Source organism: Pleuronectes platessa, chromosome 6 (genome assembly GCF_947347685.1).
Source record: "Pleuronectes platessa chromosome 6, fPlePla1.1, whole genome shotgun sequence".
NCBI lineage: Eukaryota > Metazoa > Chordata > Actinopteri > Pleuronectiformes > Pleuronectidae > Pleuronectes > Pleuronectes platessa.
In genome coordinates this window covers 24,381,065-24,394,493 of record NC_070631.1, presented here as the reverse complement: position 1 = coordinate 24,394,493, position 13,429 = coordinate 24,381,065, and the positions used below count along the sequence as shown (strand labels likewise).

The 13,429-nt window shown below is 40.4% G+C and overlaps 1 protein-coding gene across 7 annotated transcripts in view; it reads left to right on the top strand.

The window, feature by feature from the left end:
• Window positions 1-13,429, top strand: part of lamb2l (laminin, beta 2-like) — a 55,713-nt gene that overhangs the window by 24,817 nt on the left and 17,467 nt on the right. For all 7 annotated transcript variants that reach the window (XM_053425109.1, XM_053425106.1, XM_053425108.1 and 4 more), the window contains 10 exons: window positions 3,804-3,939; window positions 6,206-6,279; window positions 6,955-7,143; window positions 7,350-7,413; window positions 7,561-7,763; window positions 10,603-10,723; window positions 11,557-11,745; window positions 12,257-12,436; window positions 12,530-12,642; window positions 13,068-13,147. In XM_053425109.1, coding sequence (XP_053281084.1) covers window positions 3,804-3,939; window positions 6,206-6,279; window positions 6,955-7,143; window positions 7,350-7,413; window positions 7,561-7,763; window positions 10,603-10,723; window positions 11,557-11,745; window positions 12,257-12,436; window positions 12,530-12,642; window positions 13,068-13,147 — 1,349 coding nt within the window. The remainder of the gene's footprint in view (window positions 1-3,803; window positions 3,940-6,205; window positions 6,280-6,954; window positions 7,144-7,349; window positions 7,414-7,560; window positions 7,764-10,602; window positions 10,724-11,556; window positions 11,746-12,256; window positions 12,437-12,529; window positions 12,643-13,067; window positions 13,148-13,429) is intronic.

Genomic DNA, 13,429 nt, shown 5'->3' with positions numbered 1-13,429 from the left:
AGGCATGTATCTGCCTGCACTTCCATATCCTCAGGGCAGGAATATCCTACCGTGTCAACTTTCAGGTGAACATGATTGACATTGTCTGATTGGTGAGAGGCCCTCAACCACTGTGAGCGGTGGGGTATGTTGACAAACGGTCGGACCATAAATCTAGGAGCGGAAGATTGCAGGTATGTTGCAACCTACACAAGAGGCCCACACCAAACATTTGTGTCTCAGCCTCTAAACGTCAAGAACTTCATCAATCATTCTTTGAAGACACAGGCTCTTCTAGGTAGTGGTTTTGTCCCTTGTGAGGTCGGATTGCAATGCTTTCCTGCTCAGTTTTTACTACTCTTTTCTGACTTGTCAGTCATTTTCCTCAGGCTCTCACTCAGTTGAAACAGTCTCAAGTTGATCCCGCCAAAATCAGTACATTCTCTATCACAGCGTCCACACCAAATGGCAAAACACTATAGTAGGTATATAAAGTTTTATCAGAGTGTAGCTAGTGATCATTTTACAATATAGTAGTAGTAGTATTAGTAGCCTCGAACATATTTTGCTTTCCTTCTGCAAAAATATACAAAATGCCCACGTCTTCCAAAACCTTTGTCCATATGCCAATGCCTTTTTTTGGGACATTTCCTCACACAGATTGACACATATTATCAAGTCAGCTATTTTTCCCTTGTTTGCATTGTTATCAAACAAACATCTTCTTCTTCTTTGCAAAAAAAGGCAGCTGGTCAGGAGAAGCAGATGTAACGCAAAGTATGATCAGTCAGGTCGTGGTAGAAAATCTGAGCAAAAAACATCGTGACCACATAAATAGGAAGCTTTGGCTTTCTATCTCAGATGTTTTGCTTGTTCAGTGTGAGGTGGAATTGAACAACATTTCATAAGTAGCACAGTATATGCATAGCTTATGTCGCCGGAAGGTTTGTGCTTCAGTCCTCTACTCCTCCTGTCCACATATCGAGTGTGAAGGCTTGGATTTGTGAGGCAGTGGATGCTGACAAGGGCAGTGGTGTGACTAAGTAAGGGGTTTTATTGTAACAGGTGAATAATTGTAAAGAGGAGCCGGCAGGTGAAAGGGGCTGGCTTAGCAGGATGCAGAAAGATGATGTGGGCTGCCTGGTTTGCCAGCTGGCTAGAGTGTGTGTGTGGCTGGCTGGTGTGGAGACAATTCGGCACAAGGTGAGCCGGAGGAAGGCTCACGTTATGAGGCTCGCAACCGGATCCTGAGAATAGACAGAAACAGGCAAGTACTGGCACCAGGTAACTCAGACTGAAAACAAGCTAGAGAGTTGGCTGAGAGTCAACAATCTGGTGATTGTTGAGGAATTTTTGACCATCCTCACACATTACTGTATATGTCACTATGTATTATCTATATGGTTTATATTACACATTAATATAAACTGTCCAGGAGAATAGTGCCTGTTTAGTTCCACAGAAACTTATTTCTCTCTCCAAGCAGTACCCAAGGTCAGGTTATAGATAAAGGACCAACCAACAGTACATTGAAGTGTCTACGTTTAGTGACTTTCATATCTAACTCAGATGCTCCAGACAGAGAAGCACCAATGACAACTCTTTTGCCTATTTCTCCAGTGGCAAGACATAAGGACACAATGTGATTCAGGAATGCATACTTTAGAGTGAACTATCCAATAGGATGCGAACACCTACACATGCATGTGCTGTTAGAATGGGTGACGCAAGTAGAGGGAGATATATGTGGAAGCTGCGGGAGACATCTTCAGACTTGGGGGTGACAATTGCTCATGTTATTGTGTTAGCGTTTGTATATTGTTCCAGCTTCTGGTCTCTGTGATGCATCAAGTCGACATTAAAACCTTTTGCATAAGACATCAGCTGCTGCCTGAGTTCTCCTTTCATCAGCTTCCAGAAAACTTCCATAACAGTGATGAGTGATTGCGCAAAACTGTGCTGGTGCTCCAAGGTGCCAAGAAAGAGAGCACACCTACTTACACATTCACACACGCTCTCATAGAGAGACATTGTATTTGCCAAGCTTGGAAAAAAAGGCAGAGTATTTAGTTTAAAACTGAGTTGCAGAGTAATAGTCATTGTCATGTGAAATACATTGCAATGTTTAAACAGTGCAGGTGTGCCTCTTGGTCTCTTGTAAACCCATGGGGATTGTACAATCTGTGGTCATGACACAAAAATACAATTAACTGTATATGAGCGAGAATGGCCCTCAATACAGTTTACAGTGTGGTGCACCTGAAGGTGTCTTTTCTGGTTTGTAGTTTGGTTCCCAGTGATTTTGTGGCTGCCCTTTTTTTCTCCCAACAAAACCACAAACTCACCTTTTCTCTCTGTGGCGTTATATTTGAAGAGGCTCTTTACCTTCACTGCGTGTGCTCCAACACATCCTACAGCCACAGTATCTCATAGTTGCATATTATAAGTGGTCACAGTAAAGCTGCTGTGATTACTCTGTGCTAAGATGTGTGTTTGGATGGATGGGGCACTGTGCAGAGAGAAATGCCTTGTTCGTCTCTGAGATGAGGGTGGACAGTGTCATGCTTGGTTTGGGAAGGGCAGGTAGAGAAGGCAAGCATGCATGTAAAAACACAGACACCCGATTAACACGTATAGATGTAAGTGGGAGTGTGCGCACATGTGGTCACACACAACCACATACGTCCAGCACTTCCAGCAGTGCATTTCTTTTCAAGGTCTCAGCCATGTTGTTGTTAGCTGCTTAATCACCCCTGACAACAGCCTAATTAGGAAACGCTGCCCGGAATCCACAGTTTTTCTGTGCCAACCTACCCTCACTTCCCTCGTTCTCCCTCCCTGCTCCCCTCTCTGTGGCCCCCTCTCAAAAGCATACCCCCCTTAACATTTTCAGCATCTCTCTCGCTCTCTGGCCATCTCATTCTTTGTCCTTCACCCCTGCTGAAAGCCCTCTTCACTGCATACTCACGTATCTCACCTATTTCTTTCCTTTCACCAATCATCCTCATGAACTATTTTCATTCAGCCCGTCATCCAAGCTCCTGCACTTGGCCTTGGTCCCCACATTGTTGTATTGTTCCCATGCTCTTTGCCTTCACACCCATCGACTGATTTCACCATTCCACTCTTGCATGTTCATTTCCTGGCTTACAAATCACTGTGGTGGACTTTGATCGTGTTTGAGATTACTGCTTGTTAACTGTGAGGCACCACCATCTCACCAACTATCTCTGAAAATACAGAATGTTTTGCTAGTCATCATTATTGCCACAGAAAGCAGTGTCCCACCCTCAAGCTGGGTTATTATAGGCTCTCCACACTTGGCGATGATCTGTGCCGCACCACTGGGCTCACAAGAATAGAGACCGGCCTGTTGTTTGCCATATATCTTCACCCCTGCCTCCATCTCTCCCACTGTCTTTCTTATTCTCATAAGCCTCTCCTCTCTTCCTCCCCCTCTTTTATTCATTGCCTTCTTTTCTCTCCCTTTGACTGCTCTTCCTTTTTAATCTTTTGACCCAGTGGAGACACAATCCAGTTCTTTCTGGCTTTTTTCCCAAAGTGCTACTGGCACACGGTGGCAATACAGCTTGACAGCTGAAAGGCCTAATCTTAACAGCTCTATGACACTGTAAGATACAAGACCCAAGCTGACAGAATGGAATCAAGGAGGATCGTATTGATGCAGCAATTTCAATCTAGGCTTATTGATTCATTAAGTATTATAGCAAGATGTTGTAATTGAAAGTAGTTCACTACCGATGGATATTGAATATTTCTGAGAATCTCTGAATTAAATGTTTTCTTTTATTCTTCTTTGAAAGGAGTCAGACAAGTGTTTCGAGTGTAGCTCCCAACACCGCTACGACCCGTACCACCACAGGAACAGCCACCGCATTGAAAACGTGATCAACCTCATGGACAACAGTGGAAGCAACACCTGGTGGCAGTCTGTCAACGGTGAGTATTTGTGTGTGTGTGTGTGTGTGTGTGTGTGTGTGTGTGTGTGTATGTGTGTGTTTGTGTGAGGGTGTGTGTGTGTGTGTTTCTCTCTCTTGATATGTGTCTGTTTGATGAACTTGTTGTTCTCTTGAATTTAAGAGTTACCTCTTGATGGTAAGGATCCTATAAATTCAAGTTTTTATCAGTTTACTCAAGGAAAGCTGCTTAGTTGCAGCGATATCCTGAAACATTATTTTATTATTATCTATACTGTAGCTCAATCTATTACTTTAGGAGAGAGAGAATGAATGTAAAGAAAGTTTGAAGAGCTATCTCTATAATCAGTCAGTAAAGTAGACAGTGACTGGGACAAAAGTGAGTTAATGCCAGTGTCCAAGGAGGTTAATATGACGTATTTATTGTCCACTCCCTTTAAAAAGGCTTATGAGCATTTTTCATATCTTGGTGTTATTGTTACGAAAAAATCTGAGGACCTCTTACGAAAGAACTGGAACAGCAAAATTGAACAGCTTAAGCAGGGAATTAATTTCTGGAAGACTCTTCCTATTTCTCTCGTAGGGAAGATTAATGCTATTAAGATGATTGTACTGCCGCGTTTCCTCCATCTTTTTCAATCCATTCCTTGCTTTATTGCTCAATCTTACTTTAAGCAACTAGATTCCATTATTGTATCATTTATCTGGAACTACAAAGCCGTTAGAATTTCTAAAAAACATTTATGTAAAGCAAAGAATGTTGGTGGCTTTGCTTTACCAAATTTTAAAATGTACTATTGGGCTACGCATCTGTCTATGCTTGCTTGGTGGAGAAGGGGCCCCCCGTCTATTTCAGATTCATGCCCAGCGTGGCTACGCATAGAACGGCTGCTTTGCAAAAAGTCGTCCTTGTTGGCTCTGCTTAATAGCCCCACCACAGTCAAGAAGTCATGCTATAGTAACAGCCTTGTAATTCATGGCACTATACGCATATGGGAGCAGATCAAATCTTATATTAAGGCTCCAAAAATGTATACTGACACTCCCATTTGTAATAATCACTCTTTTATACCAGGCATTAAAGATGCAGCTTTCTTTGACTGGAAACAAAAGGGTATTGTTAACATAAATGATTTGTATATTGAAGGATGTTTTGCCACATTTAGACAGCTACAAACTGCTTATAATATTTCTACCTCAAGCTTTTTCAGATATTTACAAATTAGAGACTTTATTCGTAAAAATGTAACGAACTATCAGAGCCTGAATAAGCACGAAACTCTTGAGACAATGAATAAATTTGATCCGGCTACTCGCGGGGCGGTTTCCTTCTTTTACAAAATTCTTCATAAGGGAGCTGTGTTGGGTACCGAGGAGCGTAGGCAGGCATGGGCAGATGAGTTAAATTTGGAACTGAGTGATGATATTTGGGATGAATGTTTGCGGAATGTGCACAGATGTTCAGTTAATGTTAGACACAATCTTATACAGTTTAAAACAGTCCACAGACTTTATTATTCCCTGGAGAAGCTAAACAAATTTTACCCTAATGTCTCACCTGTCTGTAATCAATGTAAGTCCATGATAGGTAATTTAGCACACTCATTTTGGTTATGTAGCAAACTCCATTCATATTGGAAAAGTATTTTTCAATGCTTCTCTGAGGCTTTTGGGAAACGTTTGGAACCTGACCCACTTGTGGCAATTCTGGGAGCTACAAGTCCCTTGTCTTTTATTAATAAATACGAGAAGAAGGCTATTGAATTTGGGATGGTGCTTGCCAAGAAATTGATATTACGTGTGTGGAAGTTGGACTCTGTGCCTACATACGACCTGTGGTTAGGAGAAATGTCTAACACACTGCATTTGGAGCGACTGAGATACTATAACGATGATAGAGGAGATGTGTTTGATAAGATTTGGGACCCTGTACTAGGATTCTTTAATGGGTAGGCCGCTCTATAGTGCTTTACTATGCATATGTATGTGTATTTTTCTTTTTTATTGTACTCTGACATTCACTTGACAAAACTTCTGATCCTTTTACTTAATATTTATGTTTTGACCATGGACCGCGGCTACTAATTTTGATGTGCTTTGTTCTGTATGTTATATGTGTTTGTATGCACTGTCTGTTCTAAAAACTGAAAACTTCAATAAACATATTTAAAATAAAAAAAAAAAAAAAAAAAAAAAAAAAAAAAAAAGTAGACAGTGACTTTAGGAGATAATACCTCTACATAAATTGTACATTGTAAATTGTATTAAAAAAGTTATATCCTCCACAGGACAGGAGAGCGTGGGCATCAGACTGAACCTTGAGGCCGAGTTCCACTTCACACACCTTATCATGAAGTTTAAGGTAAGTGGACGTTTTTTGCATGGGTACGTGAGTGCCTGCATGCGTGTGTTTTTGCCAATGTGAAATTTTGTCTAAAATCCTCCAGAATTTTGACTCGTAATAAAAGAACAATGTAGCCGATCCCTGGCAGTTTTGCACTATAGTTTTGAAAAAAAAGAGATTTAATAAAAGTAGCGAAAAAATTGTTGTAAGTCGGATTAAATGTGTATATAATCATGATATAAATCACTGAGTGATGCACACCTCTTTCCGTGACACGTGTGTCTTTGTTATTAGTTTAGGGGATTAAAAGTTTTGAATAAAATATCATGACATGACGACAATGGTTTAAAAGCTGTATACAAAACACTTATTTTCTTCTACTTTCCTTTGCTTCCACAATTTTATTGCACATTTTTAATAAACATGTTAAACATCACAACATACCAAACCTGCAGCTTCTCTAATTCTGAATATGCTGAAGCATAGGCTGTGTTGGTTATGTACACTCTGCACTTGGCATGAATCTGTAGTAAAGCAAACATGAAACAAAAGGTCCAGATAAATCAGCCTGACAAGCTGCTGTCATCTTTCTCTGATGTTACTGTCCATATGTTACTGATTGATGTGATGAAATTAATTCATTAGTTAGTACTAAGTCCATATTATTTTCTCTTTGTCACTTTTCCTCCTCAGACCTTCCGACCTGCAGCCATGATCATCGAGCGTTCTGCTGATTTCGGGCGTACATGGCGCCCCTACCGATACTTCGCCTCCAACTGTACCAGAACCTTCCCTGGCATCTCTTCCAATGGCCTTCACCACATCAATGATATCATCTGCGAGGAACGCTACTCTGACATTGAGCCCTCCACTAATGGAGAGGTAAGGTGGAGGAGATGGTACAGATGTGATGGATAAGACTCTGTACTTTACAGCTTTCCTCCCATTTCTGTGGTTCTAAGCTCCAACCCAACTGGTTCTCAATGTGGGCAGGAATCTGATAATGTTTAGGATACAGTATCTTATAGCAGTGTTGTAGTGCTTTTCTCTCAATCTCTCCATCTGAAAATGTCTCTTCTTTATTCAAGGTTATTTATAAAGTGTTGGATCCTGCCATTCATGTGAGAGACCCATACAGCTTGGACATTCAAGGTCAGTGAGGACTTTCAAACTCAGAATATGGAAAATTTACAGTCATTAGAAGCTCAGCGAAGTGTATCTCTGACAGATTCCATAGCCTATGTGTCAATTGAATAATACAGCAATCAGATTTAACTGGTATCTTTTTTCTCTGTACAGAACTTCTGCGAATCACCAACCTACGAATCAACTTTACCAAGCTGAACACTCTGGGAGACGACCTGCTGGATCGACGCTTTGACGTCCTGCAGAAATATTATTATGCCCTCTATGAGCTGGTGGTCAGAGGGAGCTGCTTCTGTTATGGTCACGCCTCAGAGTGCGCCCCAGTGCCAGGGGTTGACGCCCGGGAAAACGGCATGGTGAGTTACCAGACTGTGTAAAAAGAGTGTTATTTTTTACTAATATACTGTTGAGAAATTTTTTACGATTCTTAGACATTACTGTATATGCCACTTTATATTATGTATATAATGTATATTACATATTATATTTGTAGAGGAGATTAGTGCCAGTCTAAATCTACAGATACTCATTCTCTCTTTAAGCAGTAGCAAAGTTCAGGTAATAGATAAAGGACCCACCAACAGTACATTGTAGTGTCTACGTTTAGTGACTTTCATATCTAACTCAGATGCTCCAGACAGAGAGGCACCAACTTCAACTCTTACCAACTTCAACTCTTTTGCCTATTTCACCAGTGGCAAGACTTAAGGACACAATATGATTTATGACTTAACTATCCAATAGGATGTGAACACCTACATGTAACATAGAGAGTGACAGCAATACTAGCCATTCATGGATGTGCTGTTAGAATGGGTGATGCAAGTAGAGGGAGATAGATGGGGAGGCTGTGCTGATGCCTGAGTTCTCCTTTCACCAGCTTCCAGAAAACGTCCATAACAAATACTATAATTATTAGGGCTCTAACGATCCTCAAACCGAGACCGAAATTGTGATCTAAATGTCCAGGGTATCATGTCGCGATATATTTCTGCCCAACCCCACACGCTGCAGTTCCGGAGCAAAGCTGCTACTGCTGGCGTTATGTTCTTATATAGGGTTTGCCTTGAAACTGGCCATAAATGTCAGTGAGTGAGAGAGAGAGAGAGAGAGAGAGGGAGAGAGAGAGAGAGAGAGAGAGAGAGAGAGAGAGAGAGAGAGAGAGAGAGAGATGTACGGCTTCTTACTGTATAGTTCTGGTATTTATTTAAGTACGTAGGACTATTTCTAACAAGGAAATAAAGTATTCATACCAGAAACCTAAAAGGCTGTAATTATAATAAAAGTTAATGAAAAAACAGGCTCTCTTTATCTCCGTCTCTCTCTTTCTCTCACACAAACACAATCTCACAAACGCACACAAGCACACTGAAACTTACGAGTGTAAGACAGGAAGTGGTCTTGCCGTCATCAACATCGTAAAGAACTCGCCAAGAAGCTGTCATCTGATGACTTAAATTACAGTTTTTCTCCATTGCTTTGGGTCATTTCACGAAACAGAAATGACATTCTCAAAACAACACGTGCAAACCTCCAAACCACTGGGCACTGGTTCACAACAGATTGGAATATCTCATTCCTTTAATCAAATTGCAATTGTATTAGCACATCCTTTCAATGACAAGTACAATTTCCAACAGCTTGCACAAATTTCAAATGATTTAGAACACCTTTGCAAACGGTTAGGTACAATTGCCTTCAGTTAGCCCAATTACCAATTGAATATATATTGCTGGTGAAAACTGACTGTCGCTTCTCAGTCAAGTGGTCGTTCTCTGCAGAACATGTTGGCATAATTTCATTGTTTACATCATCACCTGCACAATAGTTCACTCTACTGTCAAAATCATACAGGCACATAATACCATGAAAAACATCATGGTATATACTGTAATAAGGATATCTTGGATCATTGGCTTAATTTTCAGGTGCAACTAGAACTTTAGTAATCAAGGTTGAGTTTCACACATCTGATCACCAATCACACAGTAAGTTTACAGTTTTTCTCAATTGCTTTGGCTCATTTCACGAAACAGAAATGACATTCTCAGAGCTCTAAGTGCAATTGGCAAAATAGCCCATATGGTTCAGCACAACTACATAGATCACCTTCAAAAGGTCATATCTCACTATGCCAAATTTTAGTTTTGATGTGCTTATTGTTTGACAGTATATTGTGCTGTACACATTTTCTGTTACTGTAAGCACGGTGTATGGCAATTACTGTAACAATTTCCATGGCAGTATGAGTTCAATAAACATATTTTATGTGAAACCTTGAATTAATCTTTTTTCTGTTTGATACACATAATATTCTGGAAAGAAAACATCTACTGTAACCATTCAGTGACCATTCAAGGACTGAGCCAAGATTGAAATGTGCACATGAGGGATATTTCAATGGTCCACTGCCATACTGACAAAACATCTAAACATTTTGACCTGTAGTGTTTAAACAATGCCAAAGGGACTTTTCATTTTGGGGGCACTGACTATTTGTATGAGAGAAGGATTTAGTTTTGACTGATGAGTTGGCTGTTTTGGGAGAGATATGACCTTTTGCAGGTGTGCTATGGAGTTTTGCTGAACCATCTATGTTATTTTGAGAGATGAGCCACAGCAATCGAGAAGGAAATTTTCATTTTGGGGGCACTGACTATTTATATGAGAAAATGATTTGCTTTTGAAACTTGAATTAACTGTTTTGGGTGAGATATGACCTTTTGAAGGTGATCTATGTAGTTGTGCTGAACCATATGGGCTATTTTGCCATTTGCACTTAGAGCTCTGAGAATGTCATTTCTGTTTCGTGAAATGATCCAAAGCAATGGAGAAAAACTGTAAGACCAAGAAATGCAGACAGTTACCTCTGTAGAGCTTCCTGCCCCTGCTGACGATGCCTGTTCTGCTATGTATTCTGTCTTTTTCAGAGTTTGTGAAGTTTCATAATTGTTTTTCTGTTTCGTAATTGTTTGTTGCCGTACTTAATTTATGTGAAGTCAAGGCCAAGTGTTCTTAAGCATTCTTCTCTTTACTGTTTCAATTGTTGGTGATTTAATAAAACCCATACATTTTCCACTGCTTTTTCTTAAGCACTCACTAACCCCCCAAGAAAAAAAATGTTGTGAACCAAACCATGGATTTGCCTACCTCAACATTTTCAGTTATCATTTTTGCTGCATTCTGATTGGACAGATCCACGGTCGCTGTGTATGCAAGCATAATACAGAGGGCCTGAACTGTGAGCGCTGCAAAGACTTCCATCATGACCTGCCATGGAGACCAGCGGAGGCAGAGAACCCGCACACATGCAGAGGTGGAGCGCACACACACATACAACAAAACTATAGCAACTACTTACTTAACCCTTAAAGTGATAGTTCTCCGAAAAATGAAAATTCTTAACTTTTACCTAAACTTTTAAAGGTGTCTTCACCTTCAATGTCATGATTTATGTTATGGGGACTTTTTTGAGTTTTTTTAAAAATAGATAATGTGTAAACAGTTTAGGTCCCCACAACATAGGTAATGTACACACACACAATGATTTATTTTTTATTCATTTTTATACTACTGCCTGTTACTGGATTGTTCAACTGTTACTCTGAGACACACACACACACACACACACACACACACACACACACACACACACACACACACACACACACACTCTCACACTCCCATATATATAGGCACTCACAGAAAGCCAGCTGCCAGCAAAGGTAGTACAGACTCCTGTTGGAAAATACAGAAGCGGGGAGTTCCTGTTCTTTTAAATTCTTCCTGCTGTCAACCCAAAAAACGTATGTTATATCTGCAGGTAGCAGTTCTTTGATTACACACCTTCTTGTATTGTAATTGTACATGTACTGTCAATGTATCCTGTTGTGGTCCGGAAAGCTCAATTGATAAACATTCAGATACTGATAAAATGCTATTGTACTGTAAGCCTCTGCCTCCTGTAGAAGCAACTCCTCCCTGAGAAGCTGTATTGAATTGTCTCCTCGGTTCATGGAAGTCTACTGCTTTAAAAGACAATGAGACGAGTTGATGGCCTTTAAAGAAGCTCCTCTACTCTTAAAAACTTGTCGTTCCTTCTTACATTCACATTAAACTTGTCATCTTTTTCCTTGCTTGTTTCCCCAGAGTGTAACTGTAACGGCCACTCAAACCAGTGCCACTTTGACATGGCGGTGTATCTGGCCACGGCTAACTATAGCGGAGGAGTGTGCGATGACTGTCAGCACAACACCATGGGACGCAACTGTGAGATGTGCAAACCGTTCTACTTCCAAGACCAAATCAGGGATATCAGGGATCCACGGGTTTGTGTTGGTGAGTCATTTAACAATATTCTGCAGGACTGTGCACTTTAGAAGAAGTAAATGGTTTCTTAAATAAACCCAGTATTGATCATTAGTATTTAATTTCCCCAGACAGAAATCTAGCAGAGGTTTGAGAAACCTTTATAGTTTACAGAGAATGTCTATAATTATTGTTATTCATTTGTGACATTGATGACACGCTACACTTGATTTCAAGTCAGTAAACATCTAGATCATCGTCAGACAGCTTTCAAAACAAATGTAACTTATCGAAAGACATTTTCATTTGCTATATTTGTTAGTTTAAAATGAATATGAGAGTAAATGTGGTTTCATTTAAAATCTATTATAATAATGTTGTTACATTTGAAAATTGTAGACAATCATTGAAAGTACCAAAAGTGCACGTCTGCTGTGTTTTGTAACATGAGTGTATTCTCACCATATGAAGTATCATGTAGTAAGTGCTGTTATCTGATGTTTTTGTTGCTCATTATTTCTCCCCTTTACATGACCTCCAGCCTGTGACTGTGACCCTGTGGGCTCACTGGAGGGGGGTGTGTGTGACAGTCACACCGACCCAGACATGGGGATGATCTCGGGACAGTGCCGCTGCAAAGCCAATGTGAAAGGCACGCGCTGCGACGACTGCAAAGAGGGCTACTACGGACTCAGCCAGAACGACCCTCTTGGCTGCCAGCGTATGTATTTGTGTGTGTGTGTGTGCCACTGAAACCACACACATTTATAGTATGCATTTTTTCATGCGTGCATGCATTTGTTTCTCCCATCAGCTTGTAACTGTGACCCTCGTGGTATCATTATGATGGGAGCTCCTTGTGATCAGATCAGTGGGGACTGCTCCTGCAAAAGATATGTCACAGGACGCTACTGCAACCAGTGTCTGGTGAGTAACAGCTGCTCTCCTTTCAATCTGCGGCTAATTGTAGATTTTAGAACATACGATTTTGCACAAAGCCATACATTAGTATTAGAAAACAGTATATCGAGTTAGTTGTATAGTATTTTCAGGGAAGAAAATGAGGGAACGTCAAACCGTCAGGTTTTTAAATGTTGCACTTGCAGATGCATTTTGCGTATTTTAATAATGAAATTATTATCATAAATAATATTGTTTTCATCATTTTATGAGCTGTTGCATCAGCCAGTTTTTCGGACCGGTGAAATCTTGTCAGACTTTAAAGAAGATAAGGTTTTAGAGTGGACCGGAAGTAGTGATAAAGAAATATACAGTTTTACTCTACTAGGTCAACTGAGCTTCACACATGTCACTGTACATCCTGGTGTTGAGGCTTTTTTCCCTCCTTGCAGCCTGAATACTGGGGGCTCAGTTACGACCTGGCCGGCTGCAGACAATGTGATTGTGACTTTGGTGGAGCCTTCAACAACAGGTACGGACAGAAGACGTTCCTTATCATAATTGAAATTCATCTCCCGACGCACCTGAACACATCATCAGTGATGTAAGCTGGGGTCATTGGGTGTTTTGGGTCTTTTAACATCAGACTCCCTCACCCAGGCGACCCAGCCGTGGTTGGTCAGGCTATATATGCTCATTATATATGCTTTTTGATATGTCTTATAGATCGTGTGAAATTGATTGTATAATTTACTTTGATTAACTTTGAATTGAGGGTATGAATCGTTCAATCTATTCCTGAGTGAAGACTGAA